Source organism: Leucopleurus acutus (assembly GCF_964270905.1).
Source record: "Leucopleurus acutus genome assembly, chromosome: 11".
Taxonomy (NCBI): Eukaryota; Metazoa; Chordata; class Mammalia; order Artiodactyla; family Delphinidae; genus Leucopleurus; species Leucopleurus acutus.
The window spans coordinates 85,729,436-85,753,862 of record NC_139152.1 but is presented as its reverse complement, the minus strand read 5'-3'; the positions used below and the strand labels follow the sequence as shown (position 1 = coordinate 85,753,862).

Sequence of the window (24,427 nt, the reverse complement as noted above, 5' to 3'; positions counted from 1 at the left end):
AATGAAACAGCCACCTCAGATTCGTCCCAATCAGAATTTATGTTGTAAGAACACGGCCACCCAGCCCTACAGGAGGGCCACAGAACTCAGTACACTGCCCCTTTCAGAGCTAGCATTGAGCAGGGACTTGGGACACAGTGCCAAACCACTCGGGTTTTCTTTCTGGTTTGGCCATTTCCTAGTTCCTTAGGCAAGTTCCTTCATCTCTCTGGGCTTCAACGTTCCCAGCTGTAAAACAGGGATGATAAAAGCTCCAGCTGATAGTGTTGATGTGGAAACTGGAAGAGTTAATGTTTCTAAAGTGCTTAGAACAGAGGATGGCATGCAGGACACAGTCAGTAGGTTTTAGCCACTATTATTTTTAACTTATCCGCCATGGGGTTTGTTAATGAACATATATGCTGAACCATCACAACTGGCACCAGGTTGGAGTGAGGGAGGATATAAGATATGAAAGAGAAAAGATGGCCCCTGACCTTATGCAACTTACAGTTGTTTTGGGGATGTTAGGATGTGAAAAAATAACACAGAGGGCTGGTAGATCAGTGATGTTTGAAGGTGTGATAGATTAAAGAAAGCTCTAGACTTTGAGTTTAAAAAGTCTGGGTTCAATTCCTGGGTCTGCCATTTACCAGCTGTGGGATCTTGGGCAAGTCACTTAACCTCTCTGAGAACTCAAGTGCCTCACCTGAAAAATGAAAATGATGATGCCTTGCTCCTGGGATTTTGAACATTACATGCATTAATGTATGTGAAAACATTTTAAAAATTATTAAACACCACGGAAGTGGCAACAACAATTATTATGTGCAAATTTACCAAAAGGCAATACATCTCAGAGCTGTCTTAATTCCTTTTTGAAAGTGGTTGAGGTTATGGAATAAGTTAGTAAACACCGGTTGAAAAGTAAATCAGTTAGTAAATAGATAAGTACAAGAGCTGAGATGCTCTGGTAATCCCTTCAAGGAGAGGAGGGCATGAGCTGGACCTGAACTGCTGGCAGAAAGACCTGAGGCTGGGTCCATGGGGGCGGGGAACGGAGCCAGGAAGGTGACAGCTGGGAAGGCAACAGCTCAGCTAAGCTGGTTGAAGTGAGTTGAGTCCATGTGAAGTCCTCAGAGTTACCAGGCCGAGCATTTGGACTTGATCTTGTTTTCCGTGGGAGGTGAGGGGCATTGTGAAAGCAGGGTGTTAGGGTTTTAAGGTTTTAGGAAATGTGGCCCATGGACAGTGCAGAGAAAATGCTGGGTCCATGCTCCACGGTCTGAATGTCAGGAGACAGGCCTGATGGGATGAGTAGGAGAAACAGGTTCAGTAAAGAGCAGGAAGGCCCCTGATAGGCAGGGAGGTCAAGGTCAGATGCTGCAGCTGCCAGGGAGCACATTAGGGCAGGTGCAGCCCTGGGCACTGTTACGCCAGTGGTTTCCATTGAGAGGAGGGGTAGGAACCAAACTCCAGTGAGTTAAACAAAAAGTGAGTGATGAGACAATTCACCAATTTACTTTCTCATTTCAACAAATCTTTATGAACAGTAGGAGTGAAGTAGGAAACAAGGACAAAGACCTGCCCTCAAGAGTTGACAGTCCAGTGGGGAGACAGACAATTAGGTGGGATGTGCCCTACACTGATAGAACATACTAACGGTTAAGTGCTTGGGCTCTGCACGGAGACAGCTGAGCGACCTTAGGCAAGTTTGCTTAGGCTCTCAGTTTCCTCATCTATGAAATGGGCATAATAATAGCATAAGCCCAGAGGCTGTGGTTTAAAGGGGGTGTTGCGGCATGTTAAGGATTTAGTAAGATGCCTGGTACACAGAAGGTGCGCGTGCATGCGTGCGTGTGTGTGTGTGCACACATGCACACCCCCCCCCCCCCCCCAGACAGGGGTAAGCACAAGGTGCTCTGGGTGCCTATAGGAGGCACACAGCCCGGACAGGAGTGCCCAAGAGCTCAGCAGGGACCAGTTATTTGCTCATTTGGGAAGTCTGGGACTAGCAAGAGGCAGAATGACAAGAAAGGGAAGGCAGGACTGCTTGGTACACAGAAGGTGCCTAATAAAAGTTACCTCCCTTCAACTTGTAGAAAATTTGTGACCCACAGAGCACATATGCCATTTATGAGAAGCAGTCTGCTTCAGATAAAATCTGGAGCAAATGATTGGTAGAGCACTTTAAAGCCATCCTAGCCAAGAGAGCTTTTTTTTTCTTTTAAATTTGAAGACTTTTGTCTTTATTATTCTGTACTGGAGTTGATCTCAGAGGACTTACCACTGCAGCGTTTCCATAGCAGAGAAGGCCATCTCCTTCGTAGCCCTCTTGGCAAACACAACTCCAGACACCAGAAGAGGTAAACTGACAGGTTGCCTGATACAAAGAAAATGAGAGAAACGATTTGCTTTCCCAACTAAAGCATTAGATATGAAGTACACCTGTGAATCCTCAGGCTCCTTCTACAGTGAGAACTGCAAATTCGGGGCTGAAAGATGGTGGAAGTAACCCACAGGCCCTCAGCCCTTTCTGCAGGTTTGGTGCACTTCTTACGGAATCACAATTAGATTCTTTCTTTTCATCCCTGCCAAGATTTAGCAAGCAGAAATCAGGACACACAGTTAATGTGAATTTCAGATAAACCAAGAGGTTTTTGTATAAGTATGTCCCATATAGTATTTGGGGGCACGCTTGTGCCAGAAAAGAATTCACTGTGTATCTGAAATTCAATTCTAACTGGGTGTTCTGCATTTTATCTGGCAACCCTATGCTCGTTCTTCCACGCTTTGGAATGAAGTGAAAGTTCCAATAACCTCTCACGTGTCGAATGTCAGGGCTTGGTTGGGCTTAAATTAAGCAAGAGTGTTGGAGCTTCTTCAGTTTTATGAAGTGCTTTCATGATTCCTGGGTAACGGATATGTTAGAGGCATCTCCTCCCATTGTTTCTGTCTTTGAATATTACCCACCTGCCCACACTACTAGGCGTGGGTCTGGCAGTCCTGTTCATGATATGTCACCCCACTCCCTGGCCATCATTGAGTGTCTCATATGTGGACACCTGGACCCAGCTGGGCTGGTCAGATCCTTTCTCCTATGAGTTAGAATGGGGACACAGAGGGCTGCTAAGTTAGTGGGCATCTCTGGTAGTGGGCTAGACGTTCCTCTAAGAACAGGGAGTCACCTACCCCAAGATGCACAGAACTGCCCTTAAAGTTGGGAGAGAGAGAGAGAGAGGGAGACAAAGACAAAGAGAAGGTAAAGGCACAGGGAGTGGCAAAATGAGAAATTGCATGGTCTCAGAGGACCGAGGGAAGAAGCTGCCTTGATGTTGATGCTAAGCCCTCGGGAGGTTTTGGAATTCCTGACTACGGAGCTACCCTGGCGGCATCTGTCCAACAAATTCCTTTTTAGCTTAAGCGGATTTGCGTGGACTCTGTTACTTGCAAGCAAAAGCACTGTGGCTAAGGTGTCGTCTTCATTGGTTCTGACGCTGGGTGCTTAGTGATGCTCTTTTAAAAACATGAACACGACCAGCTCTAACATCTCTGCCTGCTCTTCCATAATTTAGACACAAGGCTCAACCTACCCTTGAATGGGCATTTTCACTAATAATTTGGGTAACACTTTGTCATGACATGCAAAATGGGAGTCTAGTTACCCTTTAAATTATCCTGGAGATTTAGAATTGCCAGATGTAGCAAATAAAAACACCAAGTACGAATTTTAGCTCAGTTATGAAGAATTTTTTGTTTAAATCTGTCCTGTCTAACATTTGGGTCATAGTTGTGCTGCAGGATTATTTGTCATTTACTAGAAGTTCAGATTTAACCGGGAATCTTATCTGGCAATCGTATGTTGGTTCTTCCAAGCTTTAGAATGGAGTGAAGGTTGCAATAATTACTCACATTCTGCTCAGGGACTCCCTTCGGGAGTAAGAGAGATTTTGTTCATTACTGGGCCCAGATAAAAAAATTACCCAACCTTCTTTCTTTCTCAAGTCATTCTTTTAAGGATTAATGAAAAAAATCAAGTCACTCACCAGTGGATGACATTTCCCAGTTTGTTCCAAGCATGACGTTACTGGTTCACAGTCAATCCCGTTGCCTCGAAACCCTTTCTTGCACTCACACTCATTCTGTAATTCCAAGAGCAAAGTCAAACAGATTATTGAAAACAACTAACTGCCTTGCATGACCTGCCCTCACACTGTACCACAAAATGAAGTATGGAAGCCATCGCTGTTTGGCTCTTTTAGAGAACACCATTAATGTCTTTCGTTTATTACACTTCAGCTTCTGGAGCTATTGGTCTCCACGTTCTACATTACATTTCCCAGTCTGATAGTCCTTTGGTGCGTTTTGAATTCAGTACCCTAGAGGGGCCATATGGAGATCTGTCTCAGAGAGAACTTAGATCCTAAAGAGCATCACATTGGAAAAACTGGCCCCTCCACCTAAGAGGGAAAGATTAAGCAAGTCATGGAGCAACCACTTGGTGGAGATCCATGCACACGGCCACTGTGAGTCTGGAAGGCACGTTGTGTAACTTAGAACAGCCATTCCCTCTGAGCAGGCAAATCTCTACATGGACAACCCATGGCTAGTGGCTCAGCAGGTAGACAGGGTCATCATGCAACAAAAAAGTCCCCCCTTCCTCTGGCAAGCTTTAGGTCCACACCAGGGTACATACCTTGGTGAGCAGGGTGCAGGCTGGGTTTCAGCCCGTTTGCCCCATAGGCTGGGTACTTTGTGTAGTACACAAACTACACCACAGGAGCAATGGCCCTGATCATGCAGCTATTAAATATGATGATGATGACGATGACGATGATGATGATGATGATGATGACGAAGATGACGATGATGATAGTGGTGGGTTGTATGATAAAATGGGGGAATGTCTGTGCTAAGTACAGAATAGGAACCAAACAAAACTGCAGTGGATCGCAACAAGGTAGAGAAAAATAAAAACCTGTGCATTAAGAAGACCAGAAAGAAAAAATACATCAGCACACAAATGGTGATTGTGGGAGTGCTGTGAATGGTTTTCATTTTTCTCCACTCTTTTACTTTCCCAAATGTCTTCCATTATTAAACATTATCTTGTATTTAAAACATAATTTAGGGGGCTTCCCTGGTGGCGCAGTGGTTAAGAATCTGCCTGCCAGTGCAGTGGACTCAGGTTCAAGCCCTGGTCCGGGAAGATCCCACATGCCGTGGAGCAATGAAGCCCATGCGCCACAACTATTGAGCCTGTGCTCTAGAGCCCGCGAGCCAAAACTACTGAGCCTGCAACTACTGAAGCCCACGCGCCTAGAGCCTGTGCTCCGCAACAAGAGAAGCCACCACAGTGAGAGGCCCGTGCACCGCAATGAAGAGCAGCCCTCGCTCGCCGCAACTAGAGAAAGCCCGCGAGCAGCAACAAAGACGCAACGCAGCCAAAAATAAATAATAAATTAATTAATTTAAAAACACCCTATAATTTAAACAGGAGTAATCTCTTCAACAGACAACAAACACAGGTTATGGAACCAGCAATGAACCTCAGAGCTGCTTTCACTAAAGAGAAGATAAAGCATACAACGTAAATAAGAATAGTCCGATCTTAACTGGAAAACAAGAGATGCTCTAAGTCTTATGGATGAACTGGCACATGAGATGCTTCTGTGATGAGGACCACTGCTCTTCAGAGGAGGGAGGATGAGCTGGGAAGTTTCTTCTGGGAAGTGGGCCATGGCTGGACCTTGGGAGAGGGTGGGAGGAGTGGGGAGTCCATGAAAGCTGAGGGTACATGTCAGAAAAATAAACAGAGGTGGGAAAGTAGGAACATTTGATTGGTGAAGGGTTACTGAGGGGATACAAGACAACCCATTAAGTTGTGGGAAGAAAGGAATAGAACTCCTATTTATGAATTTTTATCTTTAAGGGTATAAGTATTATTTGCTATATATGCTTTATAAGGTAAATTGGGTATATATATATATATATATATTTTTTTTTTTTTTTGGCGGTTTGCGGGCCTCTCACTGTTGTGGCCTCTCCTGTTGCAGAGCACAGGCTCCGGACGTGCAGGCTCAGCGGCCATGGCTCATGGGCCCAGCCGCTCCGCGGAATGCGGGATCTTCCCGGACCGGGGCACGAACCCACGTCCCCTGCATCGGCAGGCGGACTCTCAACCACAGCGCCACCAGGGAAGCCCAATTGGGTATCTTATATACAAATATATGCACATGTATACAACTTTACACGAGAGGGCAAGACCTTGTAAGCAAGAGTGTTTAATCTTCTGTACTTGGTATTGGGGTAGCACGTCCCTGCACCCACAGCCCTGACATATTGACCCAAACATGGTCTGTCTTTTAAAATAAAAATTCATGGTAGTTAGGATTTGTGCCTATTTGGGATATATCTACAAGCTTTCGAGCCAACTAATAACACGATTGAGGGCAATCCTAGATATGGCCTATTTTATTTCTTATGTAACACTATAAAAAGTCATTTCTCTTCCTCTATCTCCCCCATCAGAATGCTTTTCAAATTTGTCTGCAGAAAGGATGATAGAGCAGAAGGGAATAGATACTCTTATGGGTTGAACTGTGCTCCCCCCATCCCAATCCCACCCCCGCACTCATATGTTGAAGTCCTGACCCCCAGTACCTCAGAATGTAACCTTATTTGGAAAAAGGATTGTTAATACGTAATGAGTTAAGAAGAGGTCCTACTGGAGTAGGGTGGGTCCCTAGTCTAATATGACTTGTGTCCTTATAAAAAGGGGAGATTTGGACACAGACATGCACGTGGGAGAATGCCACGTGAACACGAAGGCAGAGATTAGGGTGATGCGTGTATAAGCCAAGGAACACCAAAGCCTGTCAGCGAACCACCCAGGGCTGGGAGAGAGGCATGGAACAGATCTGTCATCATAGCTCTTAGAAGGAACCAAACCTGCTGATACCTTGATCCTGGACCTCTAGCCTCCAATCCCGTGAGACATACATTTCTGTTGTTCTGTGATACCCAGTTAGTGATACTTTGCTACAGCAGCCTTAGCAAACTGATACTGTTACCAAGAAATTGTTTTTCTCTCTCAAATGCGACGTGGCGACTCAGGTGAGTCAAAAACTAATTGAATTGTTGGTACTTGCTTGGCAAGACATAAGAATGCAGTGAGTTCTTTCATGACTAGGACTTTTTCATGGCTACAATCCTAGGACAGTTGTCATCACCTCCCCTGGGGCTGATTAACTCCTAAGAAGTAGCTTTCTCTGCCTCTGTCTCCCTTAAATGAGGTTAAGTGAAAGTGACCCACAAACTGTAGAGTATTACACAGTGTTATAGAGAAATAGAGTGTGGTCAAGGGTGGCAACCAAGAGGACAATTCTGGAGTCAGACTGTCTGGGTGTGAATCTCACACCGTAATTTGGTTTCTGTGTGATATGAGCAAAGTATTTAACCTCTCCATGCTTCAGTTTCCTCTTTTATAAGATGGAATGATAATAGTACCTATGTGGCAACAAAAGCAAAAATAAGCAAGTAGGAATACATCAAATTAAAAAGTTTCTGGGGGCTTCCCTGGTGGTGCAGTGGTTGAGAGTCCGCCTGCCGATGCAGGGGACGTGGGTTCGTGCCCCGGTCCGGGAAGATCCCACATGCCGCGGAGCGGCTGGGCCCGTGAGCCATGGCCCCTGAGCCTGCGCGTCCGGAGTCTGTGCTCCGCAACGGAAGAGGCCGCAACAGTGAGAGGCCCGCGTACCGCAAAAAAAAATAAAATAAAAAAAATAAAAAGCTTCTATATGGCAAAGGCGACCATCAACAAAATGAAAAGGCAACCTATGGAATGGGAGAAAATATTTACAAGTCATAATCTGATAAGGGGTTAATATGTAAAATATATAAAGAACTCATACAACTCAACAGCAAAAAACCAAACAATCCAATTAAAAAAATGGGCAGAAGATCTGAGTGGACATTTTTCCAAAGAAGACATACAGATAACCAACAGGGACATGAAAAGCTGCTCAACATGACTAATCATCAGAGGAACGCAGATCAAAACCACAGTGAGATAAAGACAAGAAATAATAAAGTGTTGGAGAGGAAAGGGAACCCTTGTGCACTGTTGGTAGGAATGTAAATTGGTGCAGCCACTGGAAAATTGTTATGGCGGTTCCTCAAAAAACTAAAAATAGAACTACCATATGTTCTAGCAATTCCACTTCTGGGTATTTACCTGAAAAAAAAAAAAAAAAAACTCGAAAAGGTCTATGCACCCCCATGTTCACTGCAGCATTATTTACAATAGTCAAGACATGGAAGCAACCAAACTGCTCATCAGCAGATGAATGGATAAAGAATATGTGGCCTACGTATACATTAGAATATTATTTGGCCAAAGAAAGAATGAAATCTTGCCATTTGCAACATAATGGATGGACTTTGAGGGCATTATGCTAAGTGAAATAGGTAAGAAAAAGACCAATGCCATCTGATCTCACTTATATGTGGAATCTAAAACCAAACCAAACCAAACCAAACCAAACCAAACCAAACCAAGCTCACAGATATGGAGAACAGACTGGTGGTTGCCAGAGGCTGGGTGGGGCGGGGTGTGGTGAGGGTAAATGGGGTCACAAGGTGAAAAAAAATAGTACCTACATCATAGCTTTGTTGCGACAATTAACCCTTTCCCACTGCTACAAATGATAAAAGAGCTGCAGTAAATTCTAGCCAAAGTACTTCTGTGTCTAGGGGAAAAAACAATCTACTCCAGGAATCCTGCTTCCTCTTGGCTCTCCACTCATCACACCTACCTGCCCGGGGCCGACGTACAAACAGGTTGCATTGTGGTGGCAGCTGCCAGCACTGGGCAGCAGGCAGGTGTTGACCTCTGAGCAATCCCTTCCGTCCCCCGTCCATCCCTGATGGCATACGCAGACGTGGGTTCCCCTGCCAGTTCTGATGCATTCTGCCTACGGGAGGAAGCAGCAGCAAAACCTCTGAAACTCCAGTCCAGCTGCAAGATTCCAAGTGCAAAGCATGGACTTCCAGAGGTACACTGAAGAAGCTTATATTTACATGGAGTGCAAAGGAAATGATTAAAACACACATTTGCATTAAGATCAATGGAAAAGATAAGATGACTTAAAGAACAAATTTGCTTGTTTTTGGCCAGCTAATGGCCACCGTCACTAACGCCACTGCCACTTATTGAGCCAGGGATTGTTCTGAATGTTTTGTAGGTGTAAGCCATCATCTTGAGGAAGGTACTGTGACTATCTCTATTTTACAGAGAAGGAAAACTGAGGCTCAGAGGAGGTAAGTGACTTGCCCAAGGTCACACAGCTGTAAAGAGGCATGAACCCAGGTCTGTAGGATGCTCTAGCCCAAGCTCCTACCTGTACCAAGTCCAGGCCTTTCAGGATGACCACACCAGGAAGCTGAAGGACAGAGTGAGAGGTGCAGGGTAAGCTGTCCAGATGAGGCTGAGTGGGTGGGGCTTGCCCAGGCCCAGTCTGGAGGGTTGGGCAAGGCGTTTGTATCTGATTTCATCCTCAGAGCCAGGAGAAGTTCCCGAAGGGATTTCAGCAAGGGGGAAACATGATCTGATCCACTCTGGCTGTGGCTATAGCCAAGAGGAGCATCAGGGAGAACAGTTATTAAACTGTGGGTAAGGAATGAAGGTGACCTTGGCTGGGTGGTGGTGGTGATATTCAGAAGGTATTAATGAAAGCAACAGTCAGTTTGGGCTATACCCCTGACACTAACAGAACTTAAGGCAAGTCACTTAAGGTCTCTGAGCCTCAGTTTCCTGATCAGTAAAATGGGGATAAACAACATCTGCTTCAATGGGTTGGTGGGAAGAGCAAATGAGATCACATACATGAAAGTCATTTATAAGCTGTAATGTCTGAATCAGAAGTTTATTACTAATGATCTCCAATATCTGATCCTTTGGCTGTGTTTTTAGAAGCCCAATACCCCTGCACACGTGAACCTGGGGCTCCCCCAGCACACGTGGACTTAGGAAGTGGAAGCTCTCAGAAGGTACCTGGCACCATCTTTAAAATGCAGGGTTCAAGCAAATGTGCCTCATGCAATGAAGTCATCGGACACTGCCTTTTGGAAGGTCTTCCCTCAGGATTTCCTAAAAAACCTGGCAGCTTGGAAATAAAGACCAACACTCACATTGCGGCTGCAGCCCCCTCGGGTTAATCCCGAACAAGGGTCCATCTCTGAACAGAGGCTTCCGTCCCCTTCATACCCTGCTTTGCAAACGCAGCTGCAAAGAAGAGTGAGCGCACAAAGTCAGCCCTAGAAATATAAGCACCAACTATCCCACCCCTCCCCAAGAAGACCAGCCAGCCAGGGGTGAACGTGTTCACGGCCAGGTGGCCTGACACTTTGCCCTTGTCGGGGGAGCCATGTCCCATGGTGGCCACCAGCACTCCCGGGGCTGCAGTCAGATACACCTGGGTGGGTATCCAGGCCCCACCTCTTAGCAGTTATGTGACCTTGAGCGAGTCCCTTAACCTCTGGGAGACTGTTTCCTCACCTGGAAAATGGGTCTAACATCTCCCTCATAAAGCTGTGGTATAGAGTGAATGCACATGGGGCGTTCAGCAGGGCACTTGCTCACAATTGCACCCTCTCAGGCTCGACACTGGGCGGCTTTTCTGTTCTTATGGGGCTGGAATCTGACTCTTTATACCTCAAGTCATTACCTCTGGTTCAGTAGAGAACGACGCTCTCTTCTGTGTGACAGGTCAGTGATTTGAACATGACGATCAGGTGAGACCTCCCCTCTCTCCCTTCTCTGATCTCTCAGATGTTCTTTTTTTTAGAGCACAACATTCTCAGGTGCCTGATTCCATGATCCACCACGCCCTCAGGCACTCCTCTCAAAATGCTCCACCTTGAAACTCTAGCTATTAAATAGGACCATTCATTCATTCATTCATTCGTTTGGTCAACCAGTATTTACTGAGTGCCCTGGGATAGGTGCTGGGACACCTATCACACGCCCACGTCACTATTGCAGATTCAGTCATACGTGCTTCACAAAACTCTAAATAAAATTATTTTTCATGCATCAAGAATCCTAGAAGAACTCAATACTTTAGGTGGTCCCCAAATGAAGAAATAGATTGATCTGTTTCAACATTGATTTACCTAAGTTTATATAGTAAATACAGACCCATGTTGATGATCCCCTGTGGGTGATTAGAGGTTTTTAAATTTATTTATTGCTTATTTATTTACTTTTTATTTTTTTCTGGCCGTGCCTCACGGCTTGCAGTATCTTAGTTTCTGACCAGGGATTGAACCCAGGCCCCAGCAGTGAGAGCGCCGAGTCCCAGCCACTGGACTGCCAGGGAATTCCCTTAAGAGGTTTTAAGGGCAATTTTGGTGACTTGTGACTTTCGCCTTATGCACTGATGTATATACGAACTCCTTAGGAGGATGCATTTCTATTGCACCACCATGGAAGAGCAAAGTCCGTCTCTGCCCCATGCTTCCTACAGACTGGTGGGGGAGACAGATCACAAACAGGTAAGCAAATGATTAGGTAATTACAAATTAAGAAAAGTGCTGCAAAAATAAGGCTAAGAATTCTACATGTTGTCTGCATTTCCCAGGATATTTTTTGCATGGTTACTGCCTTTGAACCAGATATTCCCAGAGAGGAAAATTTCCTCTGACATGTTCCCCCCATGCCCACTTCATATGTTAGATAGCATTAAGAAAACAAATGGTGATCCAGTGACCAACGATCCAATTTCTTGTAAGATGCCTTTAACAGGGGCGTAGTTACTAATGACCTTAGGAAGTAAAGGCGTTTTTAAAGGGTTGGAAAGTTGGTGGGCAAATCTTCATTTCCTTCACATGAGTGATGGTAATAACTGCAGTTTCCATGACTGAACACCTATGATGTACTAGCCCTGGGGCTGGATGATTTGGCATTCAGTTCTTCGAATCTCCACAACTGCCCTGCTAGGTAGGCAACATCACCCTTATTGTACTGATGACAAAAGTGAGGCTCAGACAGGTTAAGTAACTGCCCAAGGTCACACAGCTGGTAAGTTTCAAAGCAGGGAATGCTGCAAACTTTGAAGCCAGCTCAGTCTGAGGTTTTCTCCACAAAAGCCATACTGGCAGCTGAAGAGAACAGGGCTTAGTTTATGAAGAGTTTAGATATGGGTTGGGTGTGTCTACAGGTAACACAGTGGCCATGGGCCGTTAAGGATGGCAATCCCCCCTCCCTGACCGGCCTACCTTGCTGTCCCATTGCTGTATTCGCAGGTGGCATGGATGTGACAGAACTGCAGGTAGGGCCCACAGGCTGAGGTCTGCTTGTGACAGAATCTCCCGGCGGAGCCGTCCCTGCAGGTGCCGGGGAGACAGGCGCCGTCACTGTCAATTCTGTTGTCACACGTTCCGAAACTGCACAGACACCCTGGAAGGGAAGGAAGAGGGCCGTTCAGGGCTTGGGGACAAGCTTAGCAATGGGCACATGGGTCATGGAGGACAGGGCCCCCTCCCCTCACCCCCCACTCACTCCTGTAGGTGCAGAACCCGGGGCTGAGACGCAGAAGGCTCTGGACACTATTTCTCAGCGTCTTTCTCGTGTGCCAGGACAGCTCTCGGTGAGAAGAGCTTGGTCTTCGGGATGCTTTGTGTGTCTGTGTGTGGGGTGCAGGGGGAGGGTGGGTTGTGATGGTGTGAAAGAGGCCAAGGAGCTCCATTTTCACCTACTTCATGGTAGGAGAGTTTAGTCAGGAAATTTCTCACCTTTTCCTGAAGACATTCTGGAAGTGATTTCTCCTGCCGGCACAGCCTCTGATGTGTGGCTTATATATTTGCACTTCACCCTCCATCACAGCAAACCAATGCTACCTCATGCCCAGTATTTGCACACTGACCTTGTTCTAGGCGTCGGGCCAGCCTTTAACCTGTGCCTCTCATTCAGTCACCAGCCTCAGGAGTTACGTACCAATACTTTACCAGCCCCATTTTCCAGACGAGGAAACAGAGGCCCAGAGAGGTAAAACAAATTGCCTGACTTGCTGGCAAGTTCCCAAACAGGGACTTGAACTCAGACCTTCAAATTCCATTTCCGTTAGTGACCATGAGTAACCAGGCGATCAGTATATCGACTGGCATTTCCACTGTCTGTTATCATCTTAAACTTTAGCTGCTAACTTTGCTTTTGATTACAGGTATTTAAAAGTTGCAACGTGAGCCAGCGCATCAGCCTCAGGCTCCTCTGCATGTGGAAGTGAAAAGAACATTCTGGAGACTCTCAAAGGCAGGTGGCAAGGATTTGGGGGCTTAAATGTGATCAGAAATGAAGGAATGCGTGGTTTTGCCCCAGAAGGGACTGATGGGAAAGGGATTTGTGTCGGGGCTTGGAGCCAGCGTCCAGGAAAGAGAAACACAGTGAGGGCTGGCAAAGCACAGCTGGTTTTAAAACAAAGAAAACTTTTCATAAACTTTTAAGGACGTCAGGGCTTGGTTAGCAAGGAACAAGACCCCAGAATGAAGAGGAAGCTCCCCCGCATGAGGCGGTGGGCAGCAACAGACCTGGACAAGAGGCTTTGGGGCGGGAAGCCACCCCTGCTGGCCCAGCCTCGGCATCGTGACTACTGGCCTCATAAAAATGCCTATGTCAACAGGCTTTGGAATAAACCCCTATTTTTTTCCCCTCAGAAACCTTATTTGGCAAAAAGAGCATCAGACTAGGATCAGCAGCCACAAATCTGCTGGGCTCTGGTGTCCCGTCCTTCTTGAGAGGTAGCCGTGCAGATCAGACAAAGTAAGAGAGGAGAGGGGTGGTGTGTTTTGTAACGGATGTGTGGAGTTAGTAGTGATAGTAATAAGAATGGCTTCATTTATTGATTATTTGCTAGGTGCACGCTCTGGGCTAACGTCCTGAATTATGATCTAACTTAATCAACAACCTATGAAGTGGGTCCCAATATTGTCTTCATTTTATAAATGGGGAAGTTAAGCTTCAACAAGAGATTTCTTCCAAGGTCGTAGAGCCAGTAAGTTGCAGAGTGAAGACTGAACTTCAGGTCGGTTTGACTCCACAGCAAGCTCTGATCTATTCATTTTTTTTTTTTTTCTATCAAGTTCTAATCTTAGCTTAGATAGATAGATGTATATTTCTATCTATGTACTTAAATATTCACATGGTGTTATTTTTAAGAACATAATGTGTTTTCTAAGATTATATAACTGCATTTTTTTTTCAATGCCTAGTGTTGTGGAACTTCCTACATGTTCTATGAGCATCTGGACATTTATATCATTGAACTTAGCATAACAGTAACTACCAACAATAATAGATAATAATAACAATAACAGATAATAATATTGGTAGTGTATACTAGGCACTAGGCATTGTTCTAAGGCAAGTGCTTTCCATTTATAACTTGTACTAACCTTATGAGGTAGTTACTATTATTATCCCCATTTTATAGATGAGGAAATTGAGGCCTAGAGAGGTGTAGTAACGAACCCAAGGTCGCACATTTAGCGAAGGGAGGAGCGGATGGAAGAGGACTGCTTGAAAGATGGGGAGTCTGTTTTCTGATATGGAGCCCACAATCACTTCAGGTATGTGGGGAAACCCTAAAAGACTGGTTTTCAAAGGGTGGTCTTGGGCCAGCAGTGTTGACATCTCAGGGAACTTGTCAGAGATGCAAATCCCCAGGTACCACCCAGGCCTCCTATCTCAAAGCTCTGTGAGTGGGGCCCAGCAACCTGGCATGTGCACTGTTTGGGACCCAAGTGCTTAAGAAATACCCTGTGATAAGGGTATTATCACAAGCCAAGGGGCACCTGATACCAGGACTGCACTGCAGTGTTGCAGGGACCCCGGGTGAGGAGCAGAAGGCAGCTCAGGAAGCGACACTTACTTTTGTCACACCGAGGTCCGTATTTATTGGGGTCCGAGCAGAACTGACACTGGGAGCCCTGGAAGCCATCCTGGCAAACACATGTCCCATTGCCGTCGAGGCCGTCGGCGCACTGCAAACAAAGGCAGGGCCCCCGGCCGTCAGGACAACACGCCCCAGGCGAGGAGTCCCAGATGCTTTCGTTTCCTGGCCTGCTTCTTTGACTCAGATTCAATTCTGCTTGAAATGACTCTTTGGGGCCCCCTGTGGAAAGTGGAGTCGCGGATATCGTGTAGGAAGCTAAGACAGTGACATATGGGTGTCCCGAGCCAGGATTCAGAACTTCAGAGGAAGTCATTTGGTCGGGGAGGGGAGGGTATCACAGTGGTGAAATGGAACCTCTAAACAATGCTTAAGGGGCAGCCCCATAAGCCACTGACCTTCAGAATGAAGGCAGGCCTTTCTCTCCAGATGCTCACACGCGCAGCTATGTGACTCCAAACGGCAGTGTCTTCCCCTTCAGTGTGAGCATTTTACCCCGCATCTCCCCAGCTATTTCAAGGTTAGATTTGTACTGACTGACATGTATCAGAATTGGGCTTGGGTCCCGGACCACCCAGGTACAGTAGTTAATTGGTAGCAGCTTCGCCCTATCCCCCTGGCCTGTGTGGTGTCCCCACTTGGTGGTCATGCAGTTTTTCCTTCCCCATGAAAGAGGCATATTTTCGAGGTGGATTTCTTATATGTGCAGATCCATAATTTCCCCATATGAACCATACCTTTGTATGTTTAGCCCTGGCCTCCACGCTAGGTGAGTTCAGTTTTGGCTCTTACATTTCATAGGTTTTGCAGATGGGCTAAAAAAAGCATTCAGGACTTCCCTGGGGGTCCAGTGGTAAAGAATCCGCCTTCCAATGCAGGGGACATGGGTTCGATCCCTGGTCCAGGAACTAAGATCCCACACGCGGTGGGGCAACTAAGCCTGCGCGCCACAACTACTGAGCTCGCGCACCTCAGCTAGAGAGCCTGCGTGCCACAAACTAGAGCCCACGCGCCAGGGAGCCTGAGTGCCACAACTAGAGAGAGAAAACCTGCACGCCACAGCTAGAGAGAAGCCCATGCGCTGTAATGAAGATCCCGAGTGTCGCAACTAAGACCCGAGGCAGACAGAAAAAAAAAAAAAATCTTAAAGAAAGCATTCACTGGGCAGTGCTTTTTTTTTTTTTTTTCCCTTAAGAATAGTAAAATCTCGGCCCTAAAAAGACTTGGCGATCAATGCAGGCCAATCCTGCTATCTCCCACACGGGGAAACTGGGGTCCAGAGAGCCTTGCTGAGTTGCTCAAAGTCACGCCATCAGCAGTAGGAAAGCAGACCAGAAGCGACATCACTGGACACCCTGCCCCCTGCCACTCCCCCAGGCAAAATTCCTTCTCCTGCAGACACCCTCTCTTCTTTTAGCAACTGATCTGTTTCTTTTACTCCCTGGGAACAGTGACTGGCATTGTACCATTTCTTGGTTTAGTGGTTTTAAAAATTACTTTTCGACTTAACACAGGTCAACCTCAGCATTTGTGAAAAAGCAAGCCTCAGTCTTTATCACCTGCCCATTCCCGGAGCATGGATTCGAGAAGCCTCCTGGACACTGGTTGCAGTCGGGCCCGTAGAAGCCGTGGCAGCACTTTGGTATCTGAGAAACAAAATGTGTGTTGCCTTTTGGAATCCCAGGCAGAGTGCCCGTTCCTCAAAGGAAGTATCAATACATTTTAATTTCCGTTACGATCTCAAGCAGTGTCAGCCCCCTCCCACCCTTAGGAGCACGACTTCTTCTCTTGCAGATGATGGCGTGGCCTGTGCTCAGCCACCTGTTCACCACCAATCTCCTGAGGGCTGCCCCGGGCTGCTGGCTCGGCTCTGGTACTGTGACAGCAAGACAGATAAAGGCTTGGGCTCACGGAGCCCGTGTTCCATCTAGTCAGGGAAGAGACGATACATTTAAAAAGAAAAAAAAGAGGATTTCAGATAGCAGTAAATGCCGGGAAATCAAAGTGCCGTTACCAAGTGGTGGCAGGTGGGAGCAGCGGTGTGGGGAGATTGGCGGGGGCACTGTGGACTGGGCGGTGACAGAGGAGATGAGGGTCGGATGGAGACTTGAGAGGTCAGTCAGCCCCAAGAAAATCTGGAAGAACATTCTTCCAGGAGGGAATGGCAAAGGCACACCCACTGAGGTAGAAATGAGGGTGAGAGACAGGCCAGGGACACTGCAGAGGGTGGGCCGTGCAGGGTAGTGTCAAGGGTGTGGGCTCCATATTAAGAGTGATAGGGGGCTTCCCTGGTGGCGCGGTGGTTGAGAGTCCGCCTGCCGATGCAGGGGACACGGGTTCGTGCCCCGGTCTGGGAAGATCCCACATGCCGCAGAGCGGGTGGGCCCGTGAGCCATGGCCGCCGAGCCTGCGCGTCCGGAGCCTGTGCTCCACAACGGGAGAGGCCACAACAGTGAGAGGCCCGCGTACCGCAAAAAAAAAAAAAAAAAAAAGAGTGATAGGAACCATGGGATGAATGGATGCAGGGAGGGGGTGACCTGGCCGCTGTGTGGGGACTCTGCCCTTCCCTTCCTTTGCAAGAAGACATGGTCAACCTGTGGGTCAACCCAAGGGCAACCTGTGACTCACAGACCCTGGGGCCCAAGAGCCGCCCAGCCCTGTGGGCTTCTGTGCAGGCCCTGGTGGCCTGGCTAAGGGCCCCGGCCACACACAGGCCTCACCTTCACGGTGGCATTACAGTATCTGGCACAGCCATTCTTCAGGCTCTTGATTCGGCTGGTGTAGACACATTTGCGTATGAAGAGTGTCTGGAAGAAAGCCAACGAGGAAGAGCATCGCAGTCTGCACTTTGAGGTCCTCTGGGCATGACTCGGCTTCTGCAGACACTAGACAATCTACTTCTGTTTTACTGTCAGCGCTAGAGCACAGAGCACACATAGGGCCCAGGCGGAGCTGCCACCCTGTTAAGCCTCTGTTTCCTTGTTGGAAGAATACAGGCCAGGGTTTGCACGACGCAGGGCATACGTACCTTTCCGTCCCTTCTCATGCCCTGGAAGACATTGTTAATCAATCAGGGAACATGTTCCTGTGCATCCAGGATGTGGCTTAGCCTCCCCTTCCAAGTAATAACCATCCCTAACCACTTCCTATATAGACATTTTGGAGCAATCAGAGATTTTCCTCCTAATTTGTACAAAGCTCCACCACAAAAACAGTGAGAGTCTGAGTTTTCCTCTTAGGAATTGTGGGGTGTAGGGGCAGATTTCTTTCTATTCTCTAACCTCTGATACCCACTCAGAATTACGGAGAACTACCATTTATTGAGAACCTACTAGGGTCAGACGCATTGCCTGTACGAGGTCATCAATCTTCAACTCCATGTGGATCTTTCTCATCCCTTTTTTATAGATGAGGAAACTGAGGCCCGGACGGGTTAAATCCTTCTTCTTAAGAACACTGATAGTAAGTGGCAGGTCGAGAGAAGGGACCTTACCACCTCCTAACTTTAGGATCGCAGAGGCAAGTCATGCTGTCTTGTGAGCCTCAGCTGCCTCATCTGTGAAATAGGACAAAAAGGCTGAGCTCAAGTTCTGTGCTGAGCATTTAGTCCACGGCTCAAATTTTATGTTAGATAAAAATGGATACGGAGGTACTCCTTCATCTCAGGCTCCTACTTAAGAAGAGAGCAGCGAAAGCCATGGGCAGTAAAATCCTAAAATCTTAAATGTCCAAAGGAATTCTGAGGTCGATGAGGAAGGACCCTTCAACCCCCTTGTTGGCTGTCAGGAAAATTAGCCAAGTATAGACCATGGGAGCACGGGAGGGGCAGCTTAGGTGTTCTGTTGGCTCTGACCCACGGGTCTCATTTTTTCCTTTCCTCTCTCCCTCCTTCTTTGGGCTGAGGCAATGTAGGATCGTGGTCTGCGTGTACCAGCTGTGTGACCTTGTGGGAGGGCTTTTATGTTTCCTCGCCTTAGTTCCCAGGTTACGCTCTGGTTATAACGTGCCCCCCTCATAGGTTTGCTGCACGATGCACTTAGAACAATGCCTGGCACACAGCACTCACTGGGATGCCAGTCACCACGGTTTCCTCTTCCCTTCTCCCTGTCCACATTCCCTGGTCGACAGCATCCTGCAGGACTCAGGGGTGAAGGCTTCCCTGAGCAAAATAAATATCTGAACACCTGTGCCTATTTAATGTTTTTCTTTATGAAATGCTCCACAATAGGATGGTGTTAAAAACAACTCATCACCTTCTTTATAATAGCGATCTGTTCTAGTGTGGAACGAACTGGCTGGTTGGGAAGTCCTTTCTTAGGATGAAGTTAGAGGCAGGAATTTCTATCACCAATCTTACCTTAGAACACGTTGCTTTTGCTACCAGTAGAGTATTTACTTGGCATATAAATTATGCCAAGAAAAATTACCTGTTTTCCTTTTTAGATTAGAGCTTCCCAAGACCAAAACAAAACAAAGCAATATCTTATTCATCTCTATGCTCCCTGAACCAGATCTATAATCCTCAATAGACGTGTGCAGGATTCTATCAAGCTTGACAAGGTTTTGATGGTCCTAGTGTCATTTTTCTTGATATTTCTTGTATTTCTCTCCAGAATGATGCTTGGGAAGAGCAGATACAAATGAAGGGTAGCAGAACATGCCACACCCACATGTGCCACTTTGGCATATGGATTATTTTGTGCTAAAGGCACTTGAAATATAGCAGATACAAAAAACTTGTATAAGTTTAAGATGTACAACATAGTAATAATGATTTGATGTAGGTATCTATTGTGAAATATATTTCACATTTTAGTTACTTTTCCACAGTTACCTGTCTTTGCTCAACATACTATATAAACACTCGGGTTTTGCTGTTTCTCCAGGTCTTCATTCTCCTATGGAAGCTCTTATGTATGTGTAAAAACCTGTGCTTTTCTCCTGTTAATTTGTCTTATGTCAACTTAATTCTCAGGTCCAGCCAGAGACCGCAAGAGGGTGAGGGTAGAGCTTTGCCTCTCTTATGCAAACACTGGGTTTTATTTCATAGGGCAAGTAGAGAGGGAACATTTACTGAGTGGCTATTTGATTCAGGCGTTGCACTTGGAGTTTTATCTGTGCTGCTGCTGCTGCTGCTACTGTTGTTGTTGTTGTTATTATTATTACCATTTGCGGATAAGAAAATCAGAGTAAATATGTGAAGCAACTTACCTTGGATAAACGAGCAAGGACTCAAACCCAGATCTGGGGGCTGTCTTTCTACCATCCCCCCAGATATAGTAGGCTAAGAGCTAACTTTACGTTACCCCAGTCGGAACGAATATCTTTTAAGAGGGGAAGATGGAAAGGATGAGAAACCACACCAGCGGGGTTGCCTGGGTGACGTGTGCTTCCCTGAAGCTGTCACACTCACTGTGGGCTCAGAGTCGGCAGGGCATTTGCTCCAATACACCAGGGAACAGCTCACACAAGTGCCCTGGAAGGAAAGACTGCAGGTCAGTACAGGCGTGTCTGTAAGAAGGAGGGGCGGGCCACGTGTCTGGCCTCATGCATCCTCCCTGTGAAGGGGTCCCACTAGTGTACCACTCTTGGCCTCTCTCCCCGCCCCTACTGCCTCCTCACCAGAGAGAAGGAATCTGGGAGAAGGAAGTGGGCCCGCTCAGAGCAGCCCCTTCCTCATCCTCTTTCAGGGTCCGACAGGCCTCAGGCTTCCGGTCTGAGGCGACACTGCAGTTGCCCACCTGTGCCAGGGATGTAGTACTGGCATTGACCACACACTCAAGTCCCTGTTCTCCAATTAGCTTAGCAGTAACGAGGCTGAACATTGACTCTCTGCCTTTCAGTCTCCTGGGCTTCTTCCTCCATTGGTTCTGAATTCAGGAGGAAGAAAAGGGGTGCGTGTCTCCAAATCGCTCCAGATCTATTCTCTGACCTTCTCTACTGTGCTCTGTGCTCCAGCAGGTAAACCTTGAAGGATGGTCTCTTGGGGCCCCTTGCCAGTTTCCAGCTGGTCTCGGTGAGGTACCAGCAGTATATTGGTGGGTAGGGGGAGAACGAGGTCAAGGTATTTCTCTCCTGCTCCCTCTCTGCTCGAGCACCGTTCCTACAGCTGCTGATGGATACCTCTTCTTCCATTCTCCCTACTCTCACCGGGTTCAGGTAACTCCACCCCCTCCCCACCATTGACACTCTGGTGGTAATGGTTTCCTGCCAGAGCTTCTCCTTGGATGCCCGGCATCATGTGTTTGCTTCCTCAGCCCTGCCCACTCCTCTGTAGCAGCTTCTTCATTAAAGTCTCTTAATTTGAACCCTTGGTATAAATTCTGCTTCCTTCAGGGACCCTAACTAGTACAGAGACTTATTAATGAAGCCTCTGAGATTCAAACATACATGCCCAAAGGCAGCTATGGGTTCAGTGTGCTGAAAACTGAGACTTCCAGAAGAGACCGGCTGCTTCTACTGTTTACTAGTTCTCAATACTTTCCAGAGAATACATTTGTCCTTTTTTTTTTTTTTTTTTTTTTTTTTGCGGTACGCGGGCCTCTCACTGTTGCGGCCTCTCCCGTTGCGGAGCACAGGCTCCGGATGCGCAGGCTCAGTGGCCATGGCTCACGGGCCCAGCCGCTCCGCGGCATGCGGGATCTTCCCGGACCGGGGCACGAACCCGTGTCCCCTGCATCGGCAGGCGGACTCTCAACCACTGCGCCACCAGGGAAGCCCCATTTGTACTTTTAATAGACCCAATGGAAACCACCCTAAACCACACAGAGCAGACTCATTTGACTTTAAACCCAGAGAAAACAGTAAAAGAAGACCTCAGTCTAAGGCAGCTATTGGGAAGCCCTTCTTATTTAACCAAAATTTTTTTGGTTGTGGCTGAAACCCACATCTTAATTCTTTTCTTTGGGGAGATGGAGAACAAGTTCTTGAACGACCTGCAGAAAAGACTCAAGAGGAGTCAATAATTAGACTTGTTCAGAGCTCCCCGCCCCACCCCTCCCCGAGCAGCTGCCGTTCAAGTTCAGGGAAGGACGTCTGGAGGACAAGGGCAGCCCTAACTCCCTGCCTTGTTGCAGGGTTGCTCTGTTCCTGGTTGTTCAAAATCTTGTTGAGTTTTAGTTGCTCTGATTAAAAGCAGCTGAGCCAAAAAGTTGCAATGGAAACAGGAAACCTTGATTTTGGACTTGTAGCTTCCAGAACTGCGAGAGAATACATTTTTGTTGCTTTAAGCCACTTGGTCTGTGGTAACTTGTTACGGCAGCTCTAGAAAACGAATATACCAGGGTAGCAACTATCAGTTTGGAAATTCCCCCAGGAACTTTGGTTCACGTTTGAGGAGATACGACCTCCGACCCTCCTGCCTCTTCACAAAGATGGAAAGGCCTCCCGAACGAGGCTCAAGTGTGAAACTCTCCTCGTCAGCTCCCTCAGAATTGTGAGGAGAGAACGGTCTGCTCTGTGGGGCTGTTCAGGGTCCTCGTGGAGCTTCCTAGTTTTCTTACCAGTTTCATCTCTCTCTTTGTTTCATCACATCGGTGGGGCAGGATTGGGACGATGGAGGGAGGAATGAGGACTCCAGTCAGTGTGTAAATCCGGCCGTTTTTGGCGACGACCTCCATTTCTTCCATTGCCACATCATTTGCCAGAATCTGTCCCTGGAAGGAAGCAACGGCATCTTTCATCCTTCTGTACTGAGGAGCGCCAGAGGTCCCTGGGCAGAGCTGAATGGCGGCGACCTCTCGAAAGAGGCTTCAACTTCACTTAACTTTCCACTGAGTGGAAGACTGTGATTAGAAGGGCTTGGCTGACAGGGAAAGATGAACCTGTTGAATGAATTCTTGACGGACTCCAAGCAAGGATATCCTTGCGGATATGGTCCTTGCCGGTGCCGGACTGGGGAAGAGGCATAACTATTCCAGCTCTGCAATATGTTTGCTACGAGACCTTGGGCAAACTGTTTTATCCCTGTGGTGAAATGGGGATCCGTTCATCCAGATACATTTAGTGGCCTTGTACTAGACTCTGCTTTAGGGTCTGGGGAGATACCAGGGAACAAGCCCAGACAGGTTCCCGCTTATGCTGTAGGCGAGGGAGCAGAAAATGAACCAATCAGCAAAGAATTCTGATCTCTACTTTCCTCCCAAATCTGCTCCCCCAGCAATATTAATGGCAGCACCATCCTTCCGGAGGCTCCAATCAGAAGCTCGGGAGTCATCTTTGGCTTCCTCCTTCCTCATCCCCCATCCAATCCATCAGCACCTTCTGTGGGTCTGCCTTTCAAAATATCTTCAGAATTCAACCACTTCTTACCATGTCTCTGCTACTACCCTGCTCTGAGTCACCATCATTCTTATTTTATATGTTAAAAAAAATTTTTTATACCGTTTCTAAAGGTTACTTTCTATTTACAGTTATTAGAAAATATTGGCTCTATGCCCCGTGTTGCACAGTACTTCCTTGAGCCTTCCTCACACCTCGGCCTGTCTCCCCACTAGTCACCACCATTCTTCTCTGAGTTATTACGTTCACCTCCCAACCAGTCTCCCAAAACGTATGTCTGATCACGTCATTCCACTGCTCAAAATCCTCTAATGGCTTTTTATCTCATTCAGAGTAAGAACCTACATCCTGACCCCAAGTTCTTAGGCCATGTGTGACCTGACGCCACCTCTCCTCCCTCCTACCGCCTTGTCCTCCTCCTACCTCTCTCCTTTCCTCCCTCTGTTCTGGCCCCGAGGACCTTGCTGTTCCCCAACCCGATCAGCGTGCGCCTTGCTTCGCACTTTTTCACTGTTTCCTGTCTCTGGAATGCTCTTTCCCCAGCTATTCACATTGCCTGTTCCTTCATTTCCACCAGGTCTTTGCTCACATATTTTCTTCTCCATGAGGATTTCTTAGACACTTTATCTGAAACATCAGCCCCACTCCCACTTTCTAGTTCCCATCCTTGCTTTGCTGTTTTTTTTGCCTCAGCACATACTACTCTCTGATATATGATATATTTAACTCACTTATTGTCTATTGTCCTATGTACTAGAACGAAAGTTCCAGGCAACCGGGGACTTTTATCTGTTTGCTTACTGGTCCAACCTTGAGGGCCTAGAATGGTGTCTGACACATCTGAGGCACTCAACAGAAACTTGCTGAGAGAATTCCCTGGTAGTCCAGTGGTTAGGACTCAGTGCTTTCACGGCCGTGGGCCTGGGTTCAATCCCTGGTTGGGGAACTAAGATCCCACAAGCTGTGCAGCTTGGCCAAAAAACCAAAACAAAACAAACAAATAAAACCCAAACAAACAGGACCTTGCTGAAAGGATGACAGGGCATCATCATCACAATCCAAAGGGAATCAACAGGAGACATAATCTCTATGCTGCCATATTTCTGCTGATATTACAACCCTGAGAAGTTAGCAGAATAATACTTTGAGTTTCTTACATAAACTCAAAGTTTGAGTTTCTTATATAAATCATGTTCCCTCCCACCTCAGGGCCTTTGCAC

At 47.0% G+C, this 24,427-nt stretch overlaps 1 protein-coding gene across 1 annotated transcript in view; it reads right to left on the bottom strand.

The window, feature by feature from the left end:
• STAB2 (stabilin 2) overlaps positions 1–24,427 on the bottom strand; it is a 165,556-nt gene that overhangs the window by 79,468 nt on the left and 61,661 nt on the right. The window contains exons 18-27 of the mRNA XM_082850111.1: positions 22,430–22,582; positions 20,341–20,403; positions 17,648–17,734; positions 16,487–16,573; positions 14,907–15,018; positions 12,259–12,439; positions 10,171–10,264; positions 8,796–8,954; positions 4,026–4,121; positions 2,267–2,362 (exon numbers count right to left, since the gene is read on the bottom strand). Of these exons, the coding sequence (XP_082706237.1) occupies positions 2,267–2,362; positions 4,026–4,121; positions 8,796–8,954; positions 10,171–10,264; positions 12,259–12,439; positions 14,907–15,018; positions 16,487–16,573; positions 17,648–17,734; positions 20,341–20,403; positions 22,430–22,582 (1,128 nt within the window). The remainder of the gene's footprint in view (positions 1–2,266; positions 2,363–4,025; positions 4,122–8,795; positions 8,955–10,170; positions 10,265–12,258; positions 12,440–14,906; positions 15,019–16,486; positions 16,574–17,647; positions 17,735–20,340; positions 20,404–22,429; positions 22,583–24,427) is intronic.